Here is a 25,938-nt window from a genome sequence, read left to right on the forward strand (position 1 = left end):
CCTGTCTGTTCTAACAAACCTGCTGTCTCCCACCTAGATAGATATCCTGTCTGTTCTAACTAAACCTGCTGTCTCCCACCTAGATAGATATCCTGTCTGTTCTAACTAAAGCTGAGGTCTTCCACCTAGATAGATATCCTGTCTGTTCTAACTAAAGCTGCTGTCTTCCACCTAGATAGATATCCTGTCTGTTCTAACTAAAGCTGCTGGTCCACCTAGATAGATATCCTGTCTGTTCTAACTAAAGCTGCTGTCTTCCACCTAGATAGATATCCTGTCTGTTCTAACTAAAGGTGCTGTCTTCCACCTAGATAGATATCCTGTCTGTTCTAACTAAAGCTGTGGTCTTCCACCTAGATAGATATCCTGTCTGTTCTAACTAAAGCTGCTGTCGTCCACCTAGATAGATATCCTGTCTGTTCTAACTAAAGCTACGGTCCACCTAGATAGATATCCTGTCTGTTCTAACTAAAGCTGCGGTCTTCCACCTAGATAGATATCCTGTCTGTTCTAACTAAAGCTGCTGTCTTCCACCTAGATAGATATCCTGTCTGTTCTAACTAAACCTGCTGTCTTCCACCTAGATAGATATCCTGTCTGTTCTAACTAAAGGTGCTGGTCCACCTAGATAGATATCCTGTCTGTTCTAACTAAAGGTGCTGTCTTCCACCTAGATAGATATCCTGTCTGTTCTAACTAAAGCTGCTGTCGCCCACCAGATAGATATCCTGTCTGTTCTAACTAAAGCTGCTGTCGTCCACCAGATAGATATCCTGTCTGTTCTAACTAAAGCTGCTGGTCCACCTAGATAGATATCCTGTCTGTTCTAACTAAAGCTGCTGTCTTCCACCTAGATAGATATCCTGTCTGTTCTAACTAAAGCTGCTGTCTTCCACCTAGATAGATATCCTGTCTGTTCTAACTAAAGGTGCTGTCTTCCACCTAGATAGATATCCTGTCTGTTCTAACTAAAGCTGCTGTCTTCCACCTAGATAGATATCCTGTCTGTTCTAACTAAAGGTGCTGTCTTCCAACTAGATAGATATCCTGTCTGTTCTAACTAAAGGTGCTGTCTTCCACCTAGATAGATATCCTGTCTGTTCTAACTAAAGGTGCTGTCTCCCACCTAGATAGATATCCTGTCTGTTCTAACTAAAGCTGCTGTCTTCCACCTAGATAGATAGTCTGTTCTAACTAAACCTGCTGTCTCCCACCTAGATAGATATCCTGTCTGTTCTAACTAAACCTGCTGTCGCCCACCTCGATAGATATCCTGTCTGTTCTAACTAAAGTCCACCTAGATAGATATCCTGTCTGTTCTAACTAAAGCTGCGGTCTTCCACCTAGATAGATATCCTGTCTGTTCTAACTAAAGCTGCTGTCTTCCACCTAGATAGATATCCTGTCTGTTCTAACCAAACCTGCTGTCTCCCACCTAGATAGATATCCTGTCTGTTCTAACTAAAGCTGCTGTCTTCCACCTAGATAGATATCCTGTCTGTTCTAACTAAACCTGCTGTCTCCCACCTAGATAGATATCCTGTCTGTTCTAACTAAAGGTGCTGTCTCCCACCTAGATAGATATCCTGTCTATTCTAACTAAACCTGCTTCTCCCAAGATAGATATCCTGTCTGTTCTAACTAAAGGTGCTGTCTCCACCTAGATAGATATCCTGTCTGTTCTAACTAAAGGTGCTGTCGCCCACCTAGATAGATATCCTGTCTGTTCTAACTAAAGCTGCTGTCTTCCACCTAGATAGATATCCTGTCTGTTCTAACTAAAGCTGCTGTCTTCCACCTAGATAGATATCCTGTCTGTTCTAACTAAAGGTGCTGTCTCCCACCTAGATAGATATCCTGTCTGTTCTAACTAAAGGTGCTGTCTTCCACCTAGATAGATATCCTGTCTGTTCTAACTAAAGGTGCTGTCTTCCACCTAGATAGATATCCTGTCTGTTCTAACTAAAGGTGCTGTCTTCCACCTAGATAGATATCCTGTCTGTTCTAACTAAAGGTGCTGTCTCCCACCTAGATAGATATCCTGTCTGTTCTAACTAAAGGTGCTGTCTTCCACCTAGATAGATATCCTGTCTGTTCTAACTAAAGGTGCTGTCTCCCACCTAGATAGATATCCTGTCTGTTCTAACTAAAGGTGCTGTCTTCCACCTAGATAGATATCCTGTCTGTTCTAACTAAAGGTGCTGTCGCCCACCTAGATAGATATCCTGTCTGTTCTAACTAAAGCTGCTGTCGCCCACCTAGATAGATATCCTGTCTGTTCTAACTAAAGGTGCTGTCGTCCACCTAGATAGATATCCTGTCTGTTCTAACTAAAGGTGCTGTCGTCCACCTAGATAGATATCCTGTCTGTTCTAACTAAAGGTGCTGTCTCCCACCTAGATAGATATCCTGTCTATTCTAACTAAAGCTGCGGTCTTCCACCTAGATAGATATCCTGTCTGTTCTAACTAAAGCTGCTGTCGCCCACCTAGATAGATATCCTGTCTGTTCTAACTAAAGCTGCTGTCGTCCACCTAGATAGATATCCTGTCTGTTCTAACTAAAGCTGCGGTCTTCCACCTAGATAGATATCCTGTCTGTTCTAACTAAAGGTGCTGTCTCCCACCTAGATAGATATCCTGTCTGTTCTAACTAAAGGTGCTGTGTACTGTGGCTGTCCCTCCTAGATGTAATATGGAGTCTGATTTCCACCAATTGACCTTTTCTTGCAGGCATTGTGATCATTAGGGAGCCTCACCCCTAGACCGTAGTGACCTTTCTCCTCTCCCTCCCTGCAGCCCAGACAGACAGTGTATTTAGTCCTGCTGATGGTGATGCTACGGCCAGTCTCCCCCTGTACCCCAACATGAAGTTCTGCGCCAGCAAGAACACTGAGCGTATCTACCTTTACTCCCAGGTACATGACGATGCTGCTACTCTACTCAACACTCCTCCTTCCACTCCTCCTTCCTCTCGCCTCCTCGTCTCCTCCTCTTCCCCTCTCCCCTCCTCTTCCCCTCTCGTCCCCTCCCTCTCCTCCTCTTCCCCTCTCCCCTCCTCTTCCCCTCTCGCCTCCTCTTCCCCTCTCGCCTCCTCTTCCCCTCTCGCCTCCCTTCCCCTCTCGCCTCCTCTTCCCCTCTCGCCTCCCTTCCCCTCTCGCCTCCTTCCCCTCTCGCCTCCTCGTCCCCTCTCGCCTCCTCGTCCCCTCTCCTCCTCGTCCCCTCTCCCCTCCTCTTCCCCTCTCCCCTCCTCTTCCCCTCTCGCCTCCTCGTCCCCTCTCGCCTCCTCGTCCCCTCTCGCCTCCTCTTCCCCTCTCGCCTCCTCGTCCCCTCTCGCCTCCTCGTCCCCTCTCGCCTCCTCGTCCCCTCTCGCCTCCCTCCCCCTCGCCCCCTCTCGCCTCCTCGTCCCCTCTCCTCCTCTTCCCCTCCCTCCTCGTCCCCTCTCGCCTCCTCGTCCCCTCTCGCCTCCTCGTCCCCTCTCGCCTCCTCTCCCCTCTCGCCTCCTCTTCCCCTCTCCCCTCCTCTTCCCCTCTCGCCTCCTCTTCCCCTCTCGCCTCCTCTTCCCCCTCCTCCTCTCCCCTCTCGCCTCCTCTTCCCCTCTCGCCTCCTTCCCCTCTCGCCTCCTCTTCCCCTCTCGCCTCCTCTTCCCTCCTCCCGTCTTCCCCTCTCCCCTCCTCTTCCCCTCTCCCCTCCTCTTCCCCTCGCCTCCTCTTCCCCTCTCGCCTCCTCTTCCCCTCTCGCCTCCTCTTCCCCTCTCGCCTCCTCTTCCCCTCTCGCCTCCTCTTCCCCTCTCGCCTCCTCTTCCCCTCTCGCCTCCTCGTCCCCTCTCGCCTCCTCGTCCCCTCTCGCCTCCTCGTCCCCTCTCGCCTCCTCTTCTGCCTCTCGCCTCCATCTTCCCCTCTCTCCTTCCCCTCTCTTCCTCCTCTTACTCCTCCTCCTCCTTCCCCTCTCCTCTTCCCCTCTCTCCTACTCCTCTTCCCCTCCTCCTCCTTCCCCTCTCTCCTCATCCTCATCCTCCTCCTCCTTCCCCTCTCTCCTCTTCCTCCTCTCTCCTACTCCTTCATTTCCCCTCTTTAATACCTGTAGTACATGTCTTTGATATGAGTGACCAATTGAAATGGAAATGTAATATTTTCTGTGACAGACCTCTCATGTACCATCAAAGGATAAGCATGTATCTACCTTCTTCAACATAACAATACCCTTTTTAAATCATGAATTAGGCATGTGGTGGTTTACCCTTTTAAATCATGTCCGATTTGATTCATCCGAGGCCACTCACATTATTCAGAAATGGATTTAATCAACTGCTCAATGAAAATGGGATCAGATTTGTCAATCTGGGTGAAATGTAAAGTATTACGTCAGAGGAATTGGCGTACAGCTGAAGTGTGTGAATGTGTCATATCTCTCCTCTGTGTCTCTCCCTTCATCAGGAGGACAGTCCACTGCACTGGAATTTCATTCCTCTGGACATTAAACTGGACAGCTGGGAGGACCTGCCTGAAGCCTTCAGACGCAGAGAGAACAGGACACAGGTCGGTTTGTTTGACCCGCAGGTAGACGTCACTGTAGTCTAGTCACAGGAGGTCACCTAGAGGTAGACGTCACTGTAGTCTAGTCACAGGAGGTCACCTAGAGGTAGACGTCACTGTAGTCTAGTCACAGGAGGACACCTAGAGGTAGACATCACTGTAGTCTAGTCACAGGAGCTGTCACCTAGAGGTAGACATCACTGTAGTCTAGTCACAGGAGGTCACCTAGAGGTAGACGTCACTGTAGTCTAGTCACAGGAGGTCACCTAGAGGTAGACGTCACTGTAGTCTAGTCACAGGAGGTCACCTAGAGGTAGACGTCACTGTAGTCTAGTCACAGGAGGACACCTAGAGGTAGACGTCACTGTAGTCTAGTCACAGGAGGACACCTAGAGGTAGACGTCACTGTAGTCTAGTCACAGGAGGTCACCTAGAGGTAGACGTCACTGTAGTCTAGTCACAGGAGGTCACCTAGAGGTAGACGTCACTGTAGTCTAGTCACAGGAGGTCACCTAGAGGTAGACGTCACTGTAGTCTAGTCACAGGAGGTCACCTAGAGGTAGACGTCACTGTAGTCTAGTCACAGGAGGTCACCTAGAGGTAGACGTCACTGTAGTCTAGTCACAGGAGGTCACCTAGAGGTAGACGTCACTGTAGTCTAGTCACAGGAGGTCACCTAGAGGTAGACGTCACTGTAGTCTAGTCACAGGAGGTCACCTAGAGGTAGACGTCACTGTAGTCTAGTCACAGGAGGTCACCTAGAGGTAGACGTCACTGTAGTCTAGTCACAGGAGGACACCTAGAGGTAGACATCACTGTAGTCACTACAGGGAAGCTGTCACCTAGAGGTAGACATCACTGTAGTCTAGTCACAGGAGGTCACCTAGAGGTAGACATAACTGTAGTCACTACAGGGAAGCTGTCACCTAGAGGTAGACATTTTTAAAGGCACAGTCATTCATTTAAAGGCACAGTCATTCATTTAAAGGCACAGTCATTCATTTAAAGGCACAGTCATTCATTTAAAGGCACAGTCATTCATTTAAAGGCACAGTCATTCATTTAAAGGCACAGTCATTCATTTAAAGGCACAGTCATTCATTTAAAGGCACAGTCATTCATTTAAAGGCACTGTTCAATTTCATTTAATGTGGCTGCCGTTTGGCTGTAAAATGAATTACAGATTGTGTCTTAGTCACTTTGAAGCAGTCAAACAATCTGTGTGGGTCAGGTACTGAGGTTTAAAGTGGTGTTGTGACTCTCTGTGTGGGTCAGGTACTGAGGTTTAAAGTGGTGTTGTGACTCTCTGTGTGGGTCAGGTACTGAGGTTTAAAGTGGTGTTGTGACTCTCTCTGTGTGGGTCAGGTACTGAGGTTTAAAGTGGTGTTGTGACTCTCTGTGTGGGTCAGGTACTGAGGTTTAAAGTGGTGTTGTGACTCTCTGTGTGGGTCAGGTACTGAGGTTTAAAGTGGTGTTGTGACTCTCTGTGTGGGTCAGGTACTGAGGTTTAAAGTGGTGTTGTGACTCTCTGTGTGGGTCAGGCACTGAGGTTTAAAGTGGTGTTGTGACTCTCTGTGTGGGTCAGGTACTGAGGTTTAAAGTGGTGTTGTGACTCTCTCTGTGTGGGTCAGGTACTGAGGTTTAAAGTGGTGTTGTGACTCTCTGTGTGGGTCAGGTACTGAGGTTTAAAGTGGTGTTGTGACTCTCTCTGTGTGGGTCAGGTACTGAGGTTTAAAGCGGTGTTGTGACTCTCTCTGTGTGGGTCAGGTACTGAGGTTTAAAGTGGTGTTGTGACTCTCTGTGTGGGTCAGGTACTGAGGTTTAAAGTGGTGTTGTGACTCTCTCTGTGTGGGTCAGGCACTGAGGTTTAAAGTGGTGTTGTGACTCTCTGTGTGGGTCAGGTACTGAGGTTTAAAGTGGTGTTGTGACTCTCTCTGTGTGGGTCAGGTACTGAGGTTTAAAGTGGTGTTGTGACTCTCTGTGTGGGTCAGGTACTGAGGTTTAAAGTGGTGTTGTGACTCTCTCTGTGTGGGTCAGGTACTGAGGTTTAAAGCGGTGTTGTGACTCTCTCTGTGTGGGTCAGGTACTGAGGTTTAAAGTGGTGTTGTGACTCTCTGTGTGGGTCAGGTACTGAGGTTTAAAGTGGTGTTGTGACTCTCTGTGTGGGTCAGGCACTGAGGTTTAAAGTGGTGTTGTGACTCTCTGTGTGGGTCAGGTACTGAGGTTTAAAGTGGTGTTGTGACTCTCTCTGTGTGGGTCAGGTACTGAGGTTTAAAGTGGTGTTGTGACTCTCTCTGTGTGGGTCAGGCACTGAGGTTTAAAGTGTTGTTGTGACTCTCTGTGTGGGTCAGGTACTGAGGTTTAAAGTGGTGTTGTGACTCTCTGTGTGGGTCAGGTACTGAGGTTTAAAGTGGTGTTGTGACTCTCTCTGTGTGGGTCAGGTACTGAGGTTTAAAGTGGTGTTGTGACTCTCTCTGTGTGGGTCAGGTACTGAGGTTTAAAGCGGTGTTGTGACTCTCTGTGTGGGTCAGGTACTGAGGTTTAAAGTGGTGTTGTGACTCTCTGTGTGGGTCAGGTACTGAGGTTTAAAGTGGTGTTGTGACTCTCTGTGTGGGTCAGGCACTGAGGTTTAAAGTGGTGTTGTGACTCTCTGTGTGGGTCAGGTACTGAGGTTTAAAGTGGTGTTGTGACTCTCTCTGTGTGGGTCAGGTACTGAGGTGTAAAGTGTTGTTGTGACTCTCTGTGTGGGTCAGGTACTGAGGTTTAAAGTGGTGTTGTGACTCTCTCTGTGTGGGTCAGGTACTGAGGTTTAAAGTGGTGTTGTGACTCTCTCTGTGTGGGTCAGGTACTGAGGTTTAAAGTGGTGTTGTGACTCTCTGTGTGGGTCAGGTACTGAGGTTTAAAGTGGTGTTGTGACTCTCTGTGTGGGTCAGGCACTGAGGTTTAAAGTGGTGTTGTGACTCTCTGTGTGGGTCAGGTACTGAGGTTTAAAGTGGTGTTGTGACTCTCTCTGTGTGGGTCAGGCACTGAGGTTTAAAGTGGTGTTGTGACTCTCTGTGTGGGTCAGGTACTGAGGTTTAAAGTGGTGTTGTGACTCTCTGTGTGGGTCAGGTACTGAGGTTTAAAGTGGTGTTGTGACTCTCTCTGTGTGGGTCAGGTACTGAGGTTTAAAGTGGTGTTGTGACTCTCTGTGTGGGTCAGGTACTGAGGTTTAAAGTGGTGTTGAAGTGACTATCTGTGTGGGTCAGGTACTGAGGTTTAAAGTGGTGTTGTGACTCTCTCTGTGTGGGTCAGGTACTGAGGTTTAAAGCGGTGTTGTGACTCTCTGTGTGGGTCAGGTACTGAGGTTTAAAGTGGTGTTGTGACTCTGTGTGGGTCAGGTACTGAGGTTTGAAGCGGTGTTGTGACTCTCTGTGTGGGTCAGGTACTGAGGTTTAAAGTGGTGTTGTGACTCTTTGTGTGGGTCAGGTACTGAGGTTTAAAGCGGTGTTGTGACTCTCTGTGTGGGTCAGGCACTGAGGTTTAAAGTGGTGTTGTGACTCTCTGTGTGGGTCAGGCACTGAGGTTTAAAGTGGTGTTGTGACTCTCTCTGTGTGGGTCAGGTACTGAGGTTTAAAGTGGTGATGTGACTATCTGTGTGGGTCAGGTACTGAGGTTTAAAGCGGTGTTGTGACTCTCTGTGTGGGTCAGGTACTGAGGTTTAAAGCGGTGTTTTGACTCTCTCTGTGTGGGTCAGGTACTGAGGTTTAAAGTGGTGTTTTGACTCTCTGTGTGGGTCAGGTACTGAGGTTTAAAGCGGTGTTGTGACTCTCTGTGTGGGTCAGGTACTGAGGTTTAAAGTGGTGTTGTGACTCTCTCTGTGGGTCAGGTACTGAGGTTTAAAGTGGTGTTGTGACTCTCTGTGTGGGTCAGGTACTGAGGTTTAAAGTTGTGTTGTGACTCTCTGTGTGGGTCAGGTACTGAGGTTTAAAGTGGTGTTGTGACTCTCTGTGTGGGTCAGGTACTGAGGTTTAAAGTGGTGTTGTGACTCTCTCTGTGTGGGTCAGGTACTGAGGTTTAAAGTGGTGTTGAAGTGACTATCTGTGTGGGTCAGGTACTGAGGTTTGAAGCGGTGTTGTGACTCTCTGTGTGGGTCAGGTACTGAGGTTTGAAGTGGTGTTGTGACTCTCTGTGTGGGTCAGGTACTGAGGTTTAAAGTGGTGTTGAAGTGACTCTCTGTGTGGGTCAGGTACTGAGGTTTAAAGTGGTGTTGTGACTCTCTGTGTGGGTCAGGTACTGAGGTTTAAAGCGGTGTTGTGACTCTCTGTGTGGGTCAGGTACTGAGGTTTGAAGCGGTGTTGTGACTCTCTGTGTGGGTCAGGTACTGAGGTTTAAAGTGGTGTTGTGACTCTCTGTGTGGGTCAGGTACTGAGGTTTAAAGTGGTGTTGTGACTCTCTGTATGGGTCAGGTACTGAGGTTTAAAGCGGTGTTGTGACTCTCTGTGTGGGTCAGGTACTGAGGTTTAAAGTGGTGATGTGACTCTCTGTGTGGGTCAGGTACTGAGGTTTAAAGTGGTGTTGTGACTCTCTCTGTGTGGGTCAGGCACTGAGGTTTAAAGTGGTGTTGTGACTCTCTGTGTGGGTCAGGTACTGAGGTTTAAAGTGGTGTTGTGACTCTCTGTGTGGGTCAGGTACTGAGGTTTAAAGTGGTGTTGTGACTCTCTGTGTGGGTCAGGTACTGAGGTTTAAAGCGGTGTTGTTATGACTCTCTGTGTGGGTCAGGTACTGAGGTTTGAAGTGGTGTTGTGACTCTCTGTGTGGGTCAGGTACTGAGGTTTAAAGTGGTGTTGTGACTCTCTGTGTGGGTCAGGTACTGAGGTTTAAAGTGGTGTTGTGACTCTCTCTGTGTGGGTCAGGTACTGAGGTTTAAAGTGGTGTTGTGACTCTCTCTGTGTGGGTCAGGTACTGAGGTTTAAAGCGGTGTTGTGACTCTCTCTGTGTGGGTCAGGTACTGAGGTTTAAAGTGGTGTTGTGACTCTGTGTGGGTCAGGTACTGAGGTTTAAAGTGGTGTTGTGACTCTCTCTGTGTGGGTCAGGCACTGAGGTTTAAAGTGGTGTTGTGACTCTCTGTGTGGGTCAGGTACTGAGGTTTAAAGTGGTGTTGTGACTCTCTCTGTGTGGGTCAGGTACTGAGGTTTAAAGTGTTGTTGTGACTCTCTGTGTGGGTCAGGTACTGAGGTTTAAAGTGGTGTTGTGACTCTCTCTGTGTGGGTCAGGTACTGAGGTTTAAAGCGGTGTTGTGACTCTCTGTGTGGGTCAGGTACTGAGGTTTAAAGTGGTGTTGTGACTCTCTGTGTGGGTCAGGTACTGAGGTTTAAAGTGGTGTTGTGACTCTCTGTGTGGGTCAGGCACTGAGGTTTAAAGTGGTGTTGTGACTCTCTGTGTGGGTCAGGTACTGAGGTTTAAAGTGGTGTTGTGACTCTCTCTGTGGGTCAGGCACTGAGGTTTAAAGTGGTGTTGTGACTCTCTGTGTGGGTCAGGTACTGAGGTTTAAAGTGGTGTTGTGACTCTCTGTGTGGGTCAGGTACTGAGGTTTAAAGTGGTGTTGTGACTCTCTGTGTGGGTCAGGTACTGAGGTTTAAAGTGGTGTTGTGACTCTCTGTGTGGGTCAGGTACTGAGGTTTAAAGTGGTGTTGAAGTGACTATCTGTGTGGGTCAGGTACTGAGGTTTAAAGTGGTGTTGTGACTCTCTCTGTGTGGGTCAGGTACTGAGGTTTAAAGCGGTGTTGTGACTCTCTGTGTGGGTCAGGTACTGAGGTTTAAAGTGGTGTTGTGACTCTCTGTGTGGGTCAGGTACTGAGGTTTGAAGCGGTGTTGTGACTCTCTGTGTGGGTCAGGTACTGAGGTTTAAAGTGGTGTTGTGACTCTCTGTGTGGGTCAGGTACTGAGGTTTAAAGTGGTGTTGTGACTCTCTGTGTGGGTCAGGCACTGAGGTTTAAAGTGGTGTTGTGACTCTCTGTGTGGGTCAGGCACTGAGGTTTAAAGTGGTGTTGTGACTCTCTCTGTGTGGGTCAGGTACTGAGGTTTAAAGTGGTGATGTGACTATCTGTGTGGGTCAGGTACTGAGGTTTAAAGCGGTGTTGTGACTCTCTGTGTGGGTCAGGTACTGAGGTTTAAAGTGGTGTTTTGACTCTGTGTGGGTCAGGTACTGAGGTTTAAAGCGGTGTTGTGACTCTCTGTGTGGGTCAGGTACTGAGGTTTAAAGCGGTGTTGTGACTTCTCTCTGTGTGGGTCAGGTACTGAGGTTTAAAGTGGTGTTGTGACTCTCTGTGTGGGTCAGGTACTGAGGTTTAAAGTGGTGTTGTGACTCTCTGTGTGGGTCAGGTACTGAGGTTTAAAGTTGTGTTGTGACTCTCTGTGTGGGTCAGGTACTGAGGTTTAAAGTGGTGTTGTGACTCTCTGTGTGGGTCAGGTACTGAGGTTTAAAGTGGTGTTGTGACTCTCTCTGTGTGGGTCAGGTACTGAGGTTTAAAGTGGTGTTGAAGTGACTATCTGTGTGGGTCAGGTACTGAGGTTTGAAGCGGTGTTGTTATGACTCTCTGTGTGGGTCAGGTACTGAGGTTTGAAGTGGTGTTGTGACTCTCTGTGTGGGTCAGGTACTGAGGTTTAAAGTGGTGTTGAAGTGACTCTCTGTGTGGGTCAGGTACTGAGGTTTAAAGTGGTGTTGTGACTCTCTGTGTGGGTCAGGTACTGAGGTTTAAAGCGGTGTTGTGACTCTCTGTGTGGGTCAGGTACTGAGGTTTGAAGCGGTGTTGTGACTCTCTGTGTGGGTCAGGTACTGAGGTTTAAAGTGGTGTTGTGACTCTCTGTGTGGGTCAGGTACTGAGGTTTAAAGTGGTGTTGTGACTCTCTGTGTGGGTCAGGTACTGAGGTTTAAAGTGGTGTTGTGACTCTCTCTGTGTGGGTCAGGTACTGAGGTTTAAAGTGGTGTTGAAGTGACTATCTGTGTGGGTCAGGTACTGAGGTTTAAAGTGGTGTTGTGACTCTCTGTGTGGGTCAGGTACTGAGGTTTAAAGCGGTGTTGTGTCTGTGTGGGTCAGGTACTGAGGTTTGAAGCGGTGTTGTGACTCTCTGTGGGTCAGGTACTGAGGTTTAAAGTGGTGTTGTGACTCTCTGTGTGGGTCAGGTACTGAGGTTTAAAGTGGTGTTGTGACTCTCTGTGTGGGTCAGGTACTGAGGTTTAAAGTGGTGTTGTGACTCTCTGTGTGGGTCAGGTACTGAGGTTTAAAGTGGTGTTGAAGTGACTATCTGTGTGGGTCAGGTACTGAGGTTTGAAGCGGTGTTGTTATGACTCTGTGTGGGTCAGGTACTGAGGTTTGAAGTGGTGTTGTGACTCTCTGTGTGGGTCAGGTACTGAGGTTTAAAGTGGTGTTGAAGTGACTCTCTGTGTGGGTCAGGTACTGAGGTTTAAAGTGGTGTTGTGACTCTCTGTGTGGGTCAGGTACTGAGGTTTAAAGCGGTGTTGTGACTCTCTGTGTGGGTCAGGTACTGAGGTTTGAAGCGGTGTTGTGACTCTCTGTGTGGGTCAGGTACTGAGGTTTAAAGTGGTGTTGTGACTCTCTGTGTGGGTCAGGTACTGAGGTTTAAAGCGGTGTTGTGACTCTCTGTGTGGGTCAGGCACTGAGGTTTAAAGTGGTGTTGTGACTCTCTGTGTGGGTCAGATATTGAGGTTTAAAGTGGTGTTGTGACTCTCTCTGTGTGGGTCAGATATTGAGGTTTAAAGTGGTGTTGTGACTCTCTGTGTGGGTCAGATATTGAGGTTTAAAGTGGTGTTGTGACTCTCTGTGTGGGTCAGATATTGAGGTTTAAAGTGGTGTTGTGACTCTCTCTGTGTGGGTCAGGTACTGAGGTTTAAAGTGGTGTTGTGACTCTGTGTGGGTCAGGTACTGAGGTTTAAAGTGGTGTTGTGACTCTCTCTGTGTGGGTCAGATATTGAGGTTTGTCCAGCAGTGGAGCACTCTGACAGCCATGAAGCAGAGACTGATCCGCAGTGGTCTCCTGTTCTGCAGCCCAGTCCTGGTCCTGACCAACTGACCAGCACCCAGCGCAAACACAGCAGCACCAAGAGGTAGGTGGTGGGGGAGGGGGTTGAACCTGTCCTATGTCTCCATCCTGCTCTGTTGGTGCCCAGACGGCATCAGTTAATCACAGATTCATCCTGGTTCATGTGGGGGTGGGTGTCTCAAGAGCCAATCACAGTGGACGAGAGGAAAGCATTTGACAGAATGTGGGATTTATTCGCTAATCATCAGCTGATTTCCAGAGATGATATGTTGGTTAAAGACTTCATGCTGAGAAAGTATGGTAGTATGGTAGTATGGTAGAAACGAAGTCCAACTGGGAACCCTGGTTCCTACAGAGGTAGAGATTCACACTGTAACTGGAGATGGATGGGAAGGTGATTATCCTGTAGTAAGGAGATAGTAAGGAAGATGGAGTAAGGAGATGGATGGGAAGGTGATTATCCTGTAGTAAGGAGATGGATGGGAAGGTGATTATCCTGTAGTAAGGAGATGATGGGAAGGTGATTATCTTGTAGTAAGGAGATGGATGGGAAGGTGATTATTGTGTAGTAAGGAGATGGATGGGAAGGTGATTATCTTGTAGTAAGGAGATGGATGGGAAGGTGATTATTTTGTAGTAAGGAGATGGATGGGAAGGTGATTATCCTGTAGTAGGGAGATGGATGGGAAGGTGATTATCCTGTAGTAGGAGATGGATGGGAAGGTGATTATCTTGTAGTAGGAGATGGATGGGAAGGTGATTAGTGTGCAGTAAAGAGATGGATGGGAAGGTGATTATCCTGTAGTAAGGAGATGGATGGGAAGGTGATTATCCTGTAGTAGGGAGATGGATGGGAAGGTGATTATCTTGTAGTAGGAAATGGATGGGAAGGTGATTATCTTGTAGTAGGAGATGGATGGGAAGGTGATTATCCTGTAGTAAGGGGAGATGGATGGGAAGGTGATTATCCTGTAGTAAAGAGTTGGATGGGAAGGTGATTATCTTGTAGTAGGAAGGTGATATCTTGTAGTAAGGAGATGGATGGGAAGGTGATTATCCTGTAGTTGGAAGTGATTATCCTGAGGTTAGTTAGACTCTGCTGTAGTGCTGTGCTAATCCCTGTCCTAAAGAACTTCACAAAGGGAGTCAGAGTAGGAATGCTGCTGATATAGGATCAGTTTAGCCTTTTCCACACACACACACACACACACACACACACACACACACACACACACACACACACACACACACACACACACACACACACACACACACACACACACACCTCTCAGTACTACTGTCAGCTTGACCTGGCTTTCATGTCCTTTCATCCAGCCTCTCTACACTGGGCTGTTTGAAGCCCAACAGTCCCCTCACCCCTTCTTCTTTCATGCAAATCTGCCCTTCCTCTCTTCTTCCTCCTCTTCCTCCTCCTTTCTTCAAGATTCCTCCTCTTTGATGTGTCCCCTTCCTCTCCTCATCCAGCTATCTGACCTTACTTCATCCTCCTTCTCATCCTTCCTCTCCTCATCCAGCTATCTGACCTACTCTTCCTCCTCCTTCTCATCCTTCCTCTCCTCATCCAGCTATCTGACCTTACTCTTCCTCCTCCTTCTCATCCTTCCTCTCCTCATCCAGCTATCTGACCTTACTCTTCCTCCTCCTTCTCATCCTTCCTCTCCTCATCCAGCTATCTGACCTTACTCTTCCTCCTCCTTCTCATCCTTCCTCTCCTCATCCAGCTATCTGACCTTACTCTTCCTCCTCCTTCTCATCCTTCCTCTCCTCATCCAGCTATCTGACCTTAATCTTCCTCCTCCTTCTCATCCTTCCTCCTCATCCAGCGAATCTGACCTTACTCTCCTCTCCACCTTCTCATCCTTCCTCTCCTCATCCAGCTATCTGACCTTACTCTTCCTCCTTCTCATCCTTCTCTCCTCATCCAGCTATCTGACCTTACTCTTCCTCCTCCTTCTCATCCTTCTCTCTCTCATCCAGCTATCTGACCTTACTCTTTCCTCCTTTTCATCCTTCCCCCCCAAGTAACTTCCTCCTCCCTCCCTGCCTGCCTGCCTCCCTTCATCCTAACCAAACTCCCACTCTCCTCCCCATCCCTCCGTTCTGGTACCTAACCATACTCTTCCTCCCTCCATCCAGGTATCTAACCATACTCTTCCTCCCTCCATCCAGGTATCTAACCATACTCTTCCTCCTCCATCCAGGTACCTAACCATACTCTTCTACCCTCCATCCAGGTATCTAAACATACTCTTCCTCCCTCCATCCAGGTATCTAACCATACTCTTCCTCCCTCCATCCAGGTATCTAACCATTCAGTCCTGGTATGGCAGGCTGTAACCAATGTTCCTGTCCATCCAGAAGTTTGTCAAACTGACGATGGTTCAGACCTCTGGACCATGAAATTTACAGTGTGAAGGAACCACCTCCATGACGTGAGTCCATTTTCAGCGACTTGCAACACAATGCCTCCTGGTGCAAAATACCAGTGAAATGTCCAGAAACGATCTCCTCTCCATTAAGGGCTTGTACTTTGTCTTTGAACTTTGTCGCGACAAATGATATTCATTGAAAGACCATGGATGCGCGCTGTCTGTAGCCAGGCTTCAGTACGGGACCAGTCCACTCCAACTCTGTCCAATGCAGCAAGGACAGAGTTGAAGTAAGTCTCGGCTGTTGTGGTGTCCATCATTGGCACCAACTCAAGAAACTCTTCAGTAACAGTCAATGTCTCATCAACTCCTCAGAATAAATATGGCCAGTTGGGCCACTGTTTTAGATGTCAGTGGACCAGTCAATTTTACGGAAAATGCAATAAATGACTTGACTCTCTGTTTTATTGACTGTCTATGGGACCAGTGATAGTTCAGAAATCCCTCTGCTATATTCCCGTCATGCTAATATTGGCAAAAGCTTGTCGCCAGTCGGGACATACAAGTTCAGCCGCCTTCATCATGCATGTTTTAACAAAGTCACCGTGAAAGGCTTGATGCTAATGCTATTTCGCTAGCAATTAGGTAGCTGGCTTTTACCGCTGCTTCACTGACTTCGGCTCTGGATGAAAGTTGACTGCTGTTTCCTCAGACCCGCCAGCCGTGTTAATCTTATCTCTTCTCAGTTGTCCTTGCAAGCCGTCTATTTTTCGCTGTGATGAGTCTCGTAGTGGCGTCGAATATTATATCACACAGACATATGTCCTTCAATACCGAAACTTGTTGCAAACACACCAAGCACAAAGGTTTTCCGTGCATCTCTGTAAATAAATAGGAGGTCCATTTTTCTTTGAAAATTCTACACTCCTTATCTACTTTTCTCCGTTTGATAACGACATTTTGGCTAATGAGGGTGTAGTGGAGAGGTAGAGACATTAACAATCTTAACAACGTGTAACAAGCAGCAGATGGCGCAGATACCGTCTGCTGTTTTCAGTCTGTCTCAGTGATGCGGCTTGTCTTAAAAAAAAAAATATTAATTCCAGTCTTTTATGCATTTTTTCCACTTTCAAATTATCAGTGTAGGGCCTGATCGAACCTCCTTGGGGGCCGGTTCCGGCCCGCAATGGGCCGTATTGTTTGACACCCCTGCTCTATACAGTAGCTAGGCTCTATACAGTAGCGAGGCTCTATACAGTAGCGAGGCTCTATACAGTAGCGAGGCTCTATACAGTAGCTAGGCTCTATACAGTAGCTAGGCTCTATACAGTAGCTAGGCTCTATACAGTAGCTAGGCTCTATACAGTAGCTAGGCTCTATACAGTAGCTAGGCTCTATACAGTAGCTAGGCTCTATACAGTAGCTAGGCTCTATACAGTAGCGAGGCTCTATACAGTAGCGAGGCTCTATACAGTAGCTAGGCTCTATACAGTAGCTAGGCTCTGTACAGTAGCTAGGCTCTGTACAGTAGCTAGGCTCTATACAGTAGCGAGGCTCTGTACAGTAGCTAGGCTCTGTACAGTAGCTAGGCTCTATACAGTAGCTAGGCTCTATACAGTAGCTAGGCTCTATACAGTAGCGAGGCTCTATACAGTAGCGAGGCTCTGTACAGTAGCTAGGCTCTATACAGTAGCTAGGCTCTATACAGTAGCGAGGCTCTGTACAGTAGCGAGGCTCTGTACAGTAGCTAGGCTCTGTACAGTAGCTAGGCTCTGTACAGTAGCTAGGCTCTATACAGTAGCTAGGCTCTATACAGTAGCTAGGCTCTACAGTAGCTAGGCTCTACAGTAGCTAGGCTCTGTACAGTAGCTAGGCTCTGTACAGTAGCTAGGCTCTATACAGTAGCTAGGCTCTGTACAGTAGCTAGGCTCTGTACAGTAGCTAGGCTCTGTACAGTAGCTAGGCTCTATACAGTAGCTAGGCTCTATACAGTAGCTAGGCTCTATACAGTAGCTAGGCTCTATACAGTAGCTAGGCTCTATACAGTAGCTAGGCTCTATACAGTAGCTAGGCTCTATACAGTAGCGAGGCTCTATACAGTAGCGAGGCTCTATACAGTAGCGAGGCTCTATACAGTAGCGAGGCTCTATACAGTAGCGAGGCTCTATACAGTAGCGAGGCTCTATACAGTAGCGAGGCTCTATACAGTAGCGAGGCTCTATACAGTAGCGAGGCTCTATACAGTAGCGAGGCTATATACAGTAGCTAGGCTCTATATGCTCGTCGGATGTGGCAGGGCTTGCAAATTATTACGGACTACATATGGAAACACAGCCGCGTCACAGTCACTTCTATGCTAGCTTCGAGGCAAGCAACACTGAGGCATGCATGAGAGCATCAGCTGTTCCAGACTGTGTGATCACCTTCTCCATAGCTGACGTGAGTAAGACCTTTTTAAACAGGTCATTATTCACAAGGCTGCGGGGCCAGACGGTTTACCAGGACATGTGCTCCGGGCATGTGCTGACCAACTGGCAGATGTCTTCACTGACATTTTCAACATGTCCCTGATTGAATCTGTAATATCAACATGTTTCAAGCAGACCACCATAGTCCCTGTGCCCAAGAACATTTGTTCTGCCTAAATGACTACAGACCCGTAGCACTCACGTATGTAGACATGAGGTGCTTTGAAAGACTGGTAATGGCTCACATCAACACCATTATCCCAGAAACGCTAGACCCACTCCAATTTGCATACCGCCCAAACAGATCCACAGATGATGCAATCTCTTTTGCACTCCACACTGCCCTTTCCCACCTGGACAAAAATAACACCTACGTGAGAATCCTGTTCATTGACTACAGCTCAGCGTTCAACACCATAGTGCCCACAAAGCTCATCATTAAGCTAAGGATCCTGGGACTAAACACCTCCCTCTGCCACTGAATCCTGGACTTCCTGACGGGCCGTCCCTAGGTGGTGAGGGTAGGTAGCAACACATCTGCCACGCTGATCCTCAACACTGGAGCCCCTCAGGGGTGCATGCTCAGTCCCCTCCTGTACTCCCTGTTCACCCACGACTGCATGGCCAGGCACAACTCCAACACCATCATTAAGTTTGCAGTCAGCACAACAGGGGTAGGTCTGATCAACGACGAGACAGCCTATAGGGAGGAGGTCAGAGACCTGGCTGGGTGGTGCTAGAATAACCTATCCCTCAACGTAACCAAGACTAAGGAGATGATTGTGGACTACAGGAAAAGGAGGACCGAGCACGCCCCCATTGTCATCGACAGGGCTTTAGTGGAGCAGGTTGAGAGCTTCAAGTTCCTTGGTGTCCACATCACCAACAAACTCCAAACACAACATGGTCCAAAAACACACCAAGACAGTCATGAAGAGGACACATCACCAACAAACTAACATGGTCCAAACACACCAAGACAGTCATGAAGAGGACATCACCAACAAACTAGAATGGTCCAAACACACCAAGACAGTCATGAAGAGGACACATCACCAACAAACTAACATGGTCCAAACACACCAAGACAGTCATGAAGAGGACATCACCAACAAACTAGAATGGTCCAAACACACCAAGACAGTCATGAAGAGGACATCACCAACAAACTAGAATGGTCCAAACACACCAAGATAGTCGTGAAGAGGGCACAACAAAACCTAATCCCCCTCAGGAAACTAAAAAGATTTGGCATGGGTCCTGAGATCCTCGAAAGGTTCTACAGCTGCAACTGGTTGCATCACTGCCTGGTTGCATCACTGCCTGGTTGCATCACTGCCTGGTTGCATCACTGCCTGGTACGGCAACTGCTTGGCGTCTGACCGCAAGGCAGACGGAATCGTCATGTCAATGAAATTACGTTGAACCAACGTTGAATTGATGTCTGTGCCCAGTGGATTAATACTGTTTATTCACTTGTTGGGCAGATGACTGACAATCCTCCCTCCCTCTCTGTGTCTGTCTCTTTCCATCTCTCCCCCCAGACCATCCGAGGTGCACCCAGAGCCTCCTGTTGGTGCTCCTGAGGGCCCGTCAGAGGCTGAAGCTGGGTACCTGCAGGTGCTGGACAGTGAGGGTCGACCCTTGTGTCTGTCCTGCCACAAGGCCTGTGGGTCCACAGGAGGAGCCTGGGACACCTGCTTCTGTAGCCAGACGTAAGTAGAAGCATCATCAAAGTTAAGCCAAGTTCACCCATCAGTGGTGTTGTATATCCTGCTATTATTAGTGTTGCCTCGTAGGCCTACTGCGTTCCTTAATTAAAGCTCTACAAAGAAAACATCAAGTTATTCTGTTGTATTCTACTTCATCTATCCTATCATAGGTGTCAGGAGGAGTTCCAGCTGCGCTCCAGCCAGGCCTACATGCGTGCCCGGGTACTGCAGACGGAGCAGGGGGTGTGTCAGAGCTGCGGCCTGCAAGCCCACCAGCTGTACCTGAAGGTCCGCGACGCCCCGCCCACACACAGGAAGGAGATGCTAGAGAACACCTGGCTGGCCCAGCTGTCACTCAAACAGGTTGGTTGGTTTGGATGTCTTTATCCCCCCAGGTCTGTGATACAGAGAGGGACCTAGGAGCATTCCATTACTCTGTATGGGGGGACCTAGGAGCATTCCATTACTCTGTATGGGGGGACCTAGGAGCATTCCATTACTCTGTATGGGGGGACCTAGGACCATTCCATTACTCTGTATGGGGGGACCTAGGACCATTCCATTACTCTGTATGGGGGGACCTAGGACCATTCCATTACTCTGTATGGGGGGACCTAGGAGCATTCCATTACTCTGTATGGGGGACCTAGGACCATTCCATTACTCTGTATGGGGGGACCTAGGAGCATTCCATTACTCTGTATGGGGGGACCTAGGACCATTCCATTACTCTGTATGGGGGACCTAGGAGCATTCCATTACTCTGTATGGGGGGACCTAGGACCATTCCATTACTCTGTATGGGGGACCTAGGAGCATTCCATTACTCTGTATGGGGGGACCTAGGAGCATTCCATTACTCTGTATGGGGGGACCTAGGAGCATTCCATTACTCTGTATGGGGGGACCTAGGAGCATTCCATTACTCTGTATGGGGGGACCTAGGAGCATTCCATTACTCTGTATGGGGGGACCTAGGACCATTCCATTACTCTGTATGGGGGACCTAGGAGCATTCCATTACTCTGTATGGGGGGACCTAGGAGCATTCCATTACTCTGTATGGGGGGACCTAGGAGCATTCCATTACTCTGTATGGGGGACCTAGGAGCATTCCATTACTCTGTATGGGGGACCTAGGAGCATTCCATTACTCTGTATGGGGGACCTAGGAGCATTCCATTACTCTGTATGGGGTGACCTAGGAGCATTCCATTACTCTGTATGGGGTGACCTAGGAGCATTCCATTACTCTGTATGGGGTGACCTAGGACCATTCCATTACTCTGTATGGGGTGACCTAGGACCATTCCATTACTCTGTATGGGGTGACCTAGGACCATTCCATTACTCTGTATGGGGTCTGACCTACACTACCTGAGCTCTCTTAGCCAGGATACAGTCTTCTACATGACTTTATGAGCCCTTTACAGACATGAGCTTTTTAAAGGTGCACAAATCTACAGACAGAGAGAACAGTCATACTATTGATGTGGGTTGATTTTCAACTGGATTTATCAAAGAGCAGTATCATCATCTCTCTTCTCAAATGAGCATATCACATTACTGAAGTACAGAAAACACTGAACTGGATAGGACCCATTTAGACATTTGAAGCCACTTCTGATATAAAGCAACGTGTGTAGTGTCGAGAACAGACGGGTTTCACCTGTTCCAACTAACCCCCTGGATCTGGGGGGACTAAAGGCTTTAGTAGACATTATATTATACACTGGGAGAGGAGGGGGAGAACACAGAGAAGAGAGTGAAATGAGAGGGACTCAGTCCTCTCTACTACTGACTGACACTTATCTTCCCTGGAAACTGCTGCTTTGTGCTGGGGGAAGATAAACCATTAGATGTGTGGGTGGAGGGGGGTGTGGATGACGGGTGTGTGTGGAGGGGGTGTACTGTACTGTGGACACACAAGTTCCTCTCTCAACCTGTGTGTGTGTGACTTCCTCTCTCTCGGCTCACAGTGAATAGATTGGCCAGTACTGTCAGATCCTCCATGGATTTCTCCCACAGCTCAACCTCACCTCAGCCAAGAGCCTGTTAGATTTGACTCTGCCATTTCTACTGGAAAGACCTTCTGCCTTCTCGCTCACAGATCAATGGATGGATTTGGCCTAACACTAACAGGTCCTCTGTACTGCACAGAAACCACAGAACAACTGCTGATTAACACATTGTATTGGTGCGCTGTATAGGAGGTCTGAGGACTCTAGCTTTAGTAAAGGCTTCCTAAGACATTAGTAGACCAGTGGGGGAATGTATGGAGCGAGGAGGGGGTGGAGGTGGGTCGGTAGTCGTGGTGGAACGGAGCTTGTTCCTGAGTACAGCTTTGCTTTTCTTCTCCTCTGTGGGTATGTGACACCCCCGGTTCTCTTGTGGCTAATGTTGGGAGAGCGCTACTCTATCTACCGCTTCTACCCAGGAATGGAGATTGATTTCTGAGCTGAATTGTCCCCAGGGTTCCCCTTCTCTGGCTCTTTCCACATAAAGTGGAGAAAAGAAAAGGCTTAGCTTCAAACTGAAATGCCTCCATTTTGGTTCTAGTGTTCCCCAGCTCCAGGCCATAGAACTAGAATTACAGGCGTTTGAGTTCCTACCTGTTCCCAGAGTCCCCAGCTCGTTCTCTTCCATTAGAGCCTTGTCATTCTCTCAGACAGGCGAAGGAAATGTGATGCTGACATGGGAAGGTTGACAAGATCCTATTATGAAAAACACATGGACAAAACTCACAAGGGATTTTACAAATATTTCTTACATCAAATTGTTTTTTTATCCATTTGAGCTTTTAAAACTGTAAATTATAATAATCATTATACTACCGCCTTTACTGAGAAATGTGTTTATTAAAATGGTCTGTGTTGTGTCCAGCTGAATGAGATGATCCGTGCCCCCGTGGAGGGTCAGTTCTGGCAGGTGGACCACATCCGACCCGTCTACAGTGGGGGAGGACAGTGTTCCCTGGACAACCTACAGACACTCTGCACCGTCTGCCACAGAACCGTAAGAGTCCAGTACACACAGACACACAGTGTTCCCTGGACAACCTACAGACACTCTGCACCGTCTGCCACAGAACCGTAAGAGTCCAGTACACACAGACACACACACACACCATCACACACAGACACACAGTGTTCCCTGGACAACCTACAGACACTCTGCACCGTCTGCCACAGAACCGTAAGAGTCCAGTACACACAGACACACACACACACCATCACACACAGACACACACAGACACACCGTCACAGACAGACACACACACACACCATCACACACAGACACACAGTGTTCCCTGGACAACCTACAGACACTCTGCACCGTCTGCCACAGAACCGTAAGAGTCCAGTACACACACCACACACCATCACACACACACAGTGTTCCCTGGACAACCTACAGACACTCTGCACCGTCTGCCACAGAACCGTAAGAGTCCAGTACACACACACACACACCATCACACACAGACACACAGTGTTCCCTGGACAACCTACAGACACTCTGCACCGTCTGCCACAGAACCGTAAGAGTCCAGTACACACAGACACACACACACACCATCACACACAGACACACAGTGTTCCCTGGACAACCTACAGACACTCTGCACCGTCTGCCACAGAACCGTAAGAGTCCAGTACACACAGACACACACACACACACCATCACACACAGACACACAGTGTTCCCTGGACAACCTACAGACACTCTGCACCGTCTGCCACAGAACCGTAAGAGTCCAGTACACACAGACACACACACCATCACACACAGACACACAGTGTTCCCTGGACAACCTACAGACACTCTGCACCGTCTGCCACAGAACCACAAGGGTCCTGGTCCCCGTTCCTCTGTGTCCATAAACACTCAGTCCCACATTACACCCATATGCCCTCTCAAACCACCACCATGATATCATACCATGTTATAATACCATGTTGTAATATCATACCATGTTGTAATATCATACCATGTTGTAATATCATACCATGTTATAGTATAATACCATGTTATAATACTATGTTATAATATAATACCATGTTCTAATACCATGTTATTACATCATACCATGTTATAATATAATACCATGATATATTATAATACCATGTTATATTACCATGCTATAACACCATGATTATACCATACATACACATGTTTAATACCATACCATGTTATAATATAATACATACCATGTTATAATACCATACCATGTTATATTACCATGTTATAGTATAATACCATGTTATAATATAATACCATGTTATAATACTATGTTATAATACCATGTTATAATATCATGTTATAATATAATAAATACCATGTTATAATACCATGTTATATTATAATACCATGTTATAATATAATACCATGTTATATTACCATGTTATAATATAATACCATGTTATAATATATTACCATGTTATAATATAATACCATGTTATAATACCATGTTATAATATAATACCATGTTATATTACCATGTTATAATATAATACCATGTTATAATATAATACAGTGGTCCATGTTATAATACTATGTTATAATATAATACAATACACGTTATAGTATAATACACACATGTGTTCCATGATATAGATACAATACAATAGGCATGTTATAATATAATACAGTTATAATACAATGTATTAATACAGTATAATATAATACTATGTTATAATACAAGACTAATATAATACCATGTTATAGTATAATACACCACCATGTTATAATACTAGTTATATTGATGACAGTACCACAAGTTTGTTTTACTATGTTATAATACAATGTTTAATATAGTACCTGTTTGTTAATACAGACATGTTATAATACCAGTCCCTGTTTTAGTATTTACATACCATGTTATAATATGAATACCTGATGTTTTACAATACAATACCATGTTATGATATCATACCATGTTATAATACAATGTTGTAATATAATACCATGTTGTAATATCATACACCACCATGTTATAATACCATACCATACCATGTTATAGTATAATACCATGTTATAATACACCACCATGTTATTACTATGTTATAATACCATGTTATAATATAAAATGTTATATATAATACCATGTTATAATACCATGTTATAATTCTGTTGTTATAATACTATGTTATAATATCATGTTATAATAATACCATGTTATAATACTATGTTATAATACCATGTTATAATATCATACCATGTTACAGTAACATCGCTAATATAATACATATGTAATGACAAGTTATAATCTGTTTGTTTTGAGAGTGTTGATGACAGAATATATTGTTTTCAGGGTTGATTTTATAGTTACCTGTTTGTTTTATAATACAATATTGATATAATAATACCTTCCCATGTTTTACAAGGACAAGTACTGATGACAGAATGCTGTTTGTTTTTACTATTACCATGTTATGAAGTATAACTGATACCTTTTGATTTTACAGAGTATGATGACAGTAGGCTTTTGTTTTACAGGCTGACAGAAGTAATGACAGTAGCTGCTGCCTTTTGAGTTTACAGTGCCTGACATGTTATAGTAGGCTGTTTGTTTTAAGTACTGATTACAGTAGATAAACAGATGTACTGATGACTCTAGTTTGTTTTATAAGTACTGATACCATGTTTTACAGTATATGACAGTAGGCTTTTGTACATGAGGACTGTTATAGTGTCTTTTTGTCAGTTTACATGTAGTCTATGACAGTAGGCTGTTTGTTTTACAGAGGATGTAGTATTGATGACAGTAGGCTGTTTGTTTTACAGAGGACAGAGTTGATAGTAGGCTTTTGTTTTACAGAGGACAGAGTATTGATGACAGTAGGCTTTTGTTTTACAGAGGACAGAGTTGATGACAGTGTCTTTATGACAGTAGGCTGATGACAGTAGGCTGTTTGTTTTACAGAGGACAGAGTATTGATGACAGTAGGCTGTTTGTTTTACAGAGGACAGAGTATTGATGACAGTAGGCTGTTTGTTTTACAGAGGACAGCTCAGCAAGCCAAGGACAGAAGCCAGATGAAGAAAGGACTGGCAGCCTCCAAGGTGGCTTCAGACATCACTAGCTTCTTCATAAAGAAATGAACATTGAAACTAAATGTTTTCCTCAACCAAGGAAGGAGGGAAAGTTGGAGTGTACTGAGTGACATAGGAAGGATGTTTCTTCAGTGTGTTGTCATCTCTGTGAAGAAGGCTACATGTCACGGTTGGTTCTCAATGCTGCCACTGATGTCGGGTTATGGATTCACCAGCAATCAATGTAGAGGAACATCGCCTCCTTCCTTTCATGACATCATGTTCAAGTTGGATCCTTGAGAGTGTTGATGTGAACACTGTTCTTTCAGGGTTGATTTTGTTGAGTTACCTGAATAGATTTTACTAAACAATGCTGCCTGTATCAAATGCAAATGTTCCAAATGAGCAGCTGCTCCTTCCCATGTTGTCCCCAAACCGTCAGCAGTGAGCCTGGGTTGATTTATAACGGGCTTATCTAGCTCAGATACAGGCTGAACTGAACCAAGGCTGCTGCTGTTTGGCCAGCCTGCCTGCATGCCTGCCGAGCGCTCGCTGCTATTTTAGGTTAGTTGCAAACTTGGTAGAAAAACCCTGATGTGTGTGATGCTCTAGTTTACATCTTGACAGGATATCACAAGTGTTTTCCTTCATGTCCTCTACATGTAGTCTAGTTGATAGTGTCTTTATGTCCTCTACATGTAGTCTAGTTGAGTGTCTTTATGTGTCTAGTTTAGTGTCTTTATGTCCTCTACATG

At 46.5% G+C, this 25,938-nt stretch overlaps 1 protein-coding gene across 1 annotated transcript in view; it reads left to right on the forward strand.

Annotated features, from left to right (window-relative positions):
* The window catches only part of zranb3 (zinc finger, RAN-binding domain containing 3), an 87,316-nt gene extending 61,964 nt beyond the window's left edge, over positions 1 to 25,352 (forward strand). The window contains exons 18-24 of the mRNA XM_052517562.1: positions 2,799 to 2,917; positions 4,436 to 4,537; positions 12,503 to 12,573; positions 18,980 to 19,150; positions 19,318 to 19,510; positions 22,031 to 22,162; positions 25,154 to 25,352. Coding sequence (XP_052373522.1) covers positions 2,799 to 2,917; positions 4,436 to 4,537; positions 12,503 to 12,573; positions 18,980 to 19,150; positions 19,318 to 19,510; positions 22,031 to 22,162; positions 25,154 to 25,252 — 887 coding nt within the window. The 3' untranslated portion in view covers positions 25,253 to 25,352. The remainder of the gene's footprint in view (positions 1 to 2,798; positions 2,918 to 4,435; positions 4,538 to 12,502; positions 12,574 to 18,979; positions 19,151 to 19,317; positions 19,511 to 22,030; positions 22,163 to 25,153) is intronic.
* Positions 25,353 to 25,938: the final 586 nt, after the last annotated feature.

This window comes from Oncorhynchus keta, unplaced genomic scaffold (genome assembly GCF_023373465.1).
Source record: "Oncorhynchus keta strain PuntledgeMale-10-30-2019 unplaced genomic scaffold, Oket_V2 Un_scaffold_8454_pilon_pilon, whole genome shotgun sequence".
Taxonomy (NCBI): domain Eukaryota; kingdom Metazoa; phylum Chordata; class Actinopteri; order Salmoniformes; family Salmonidae; genus Oncorhynchus; species Oncorhynchus keta.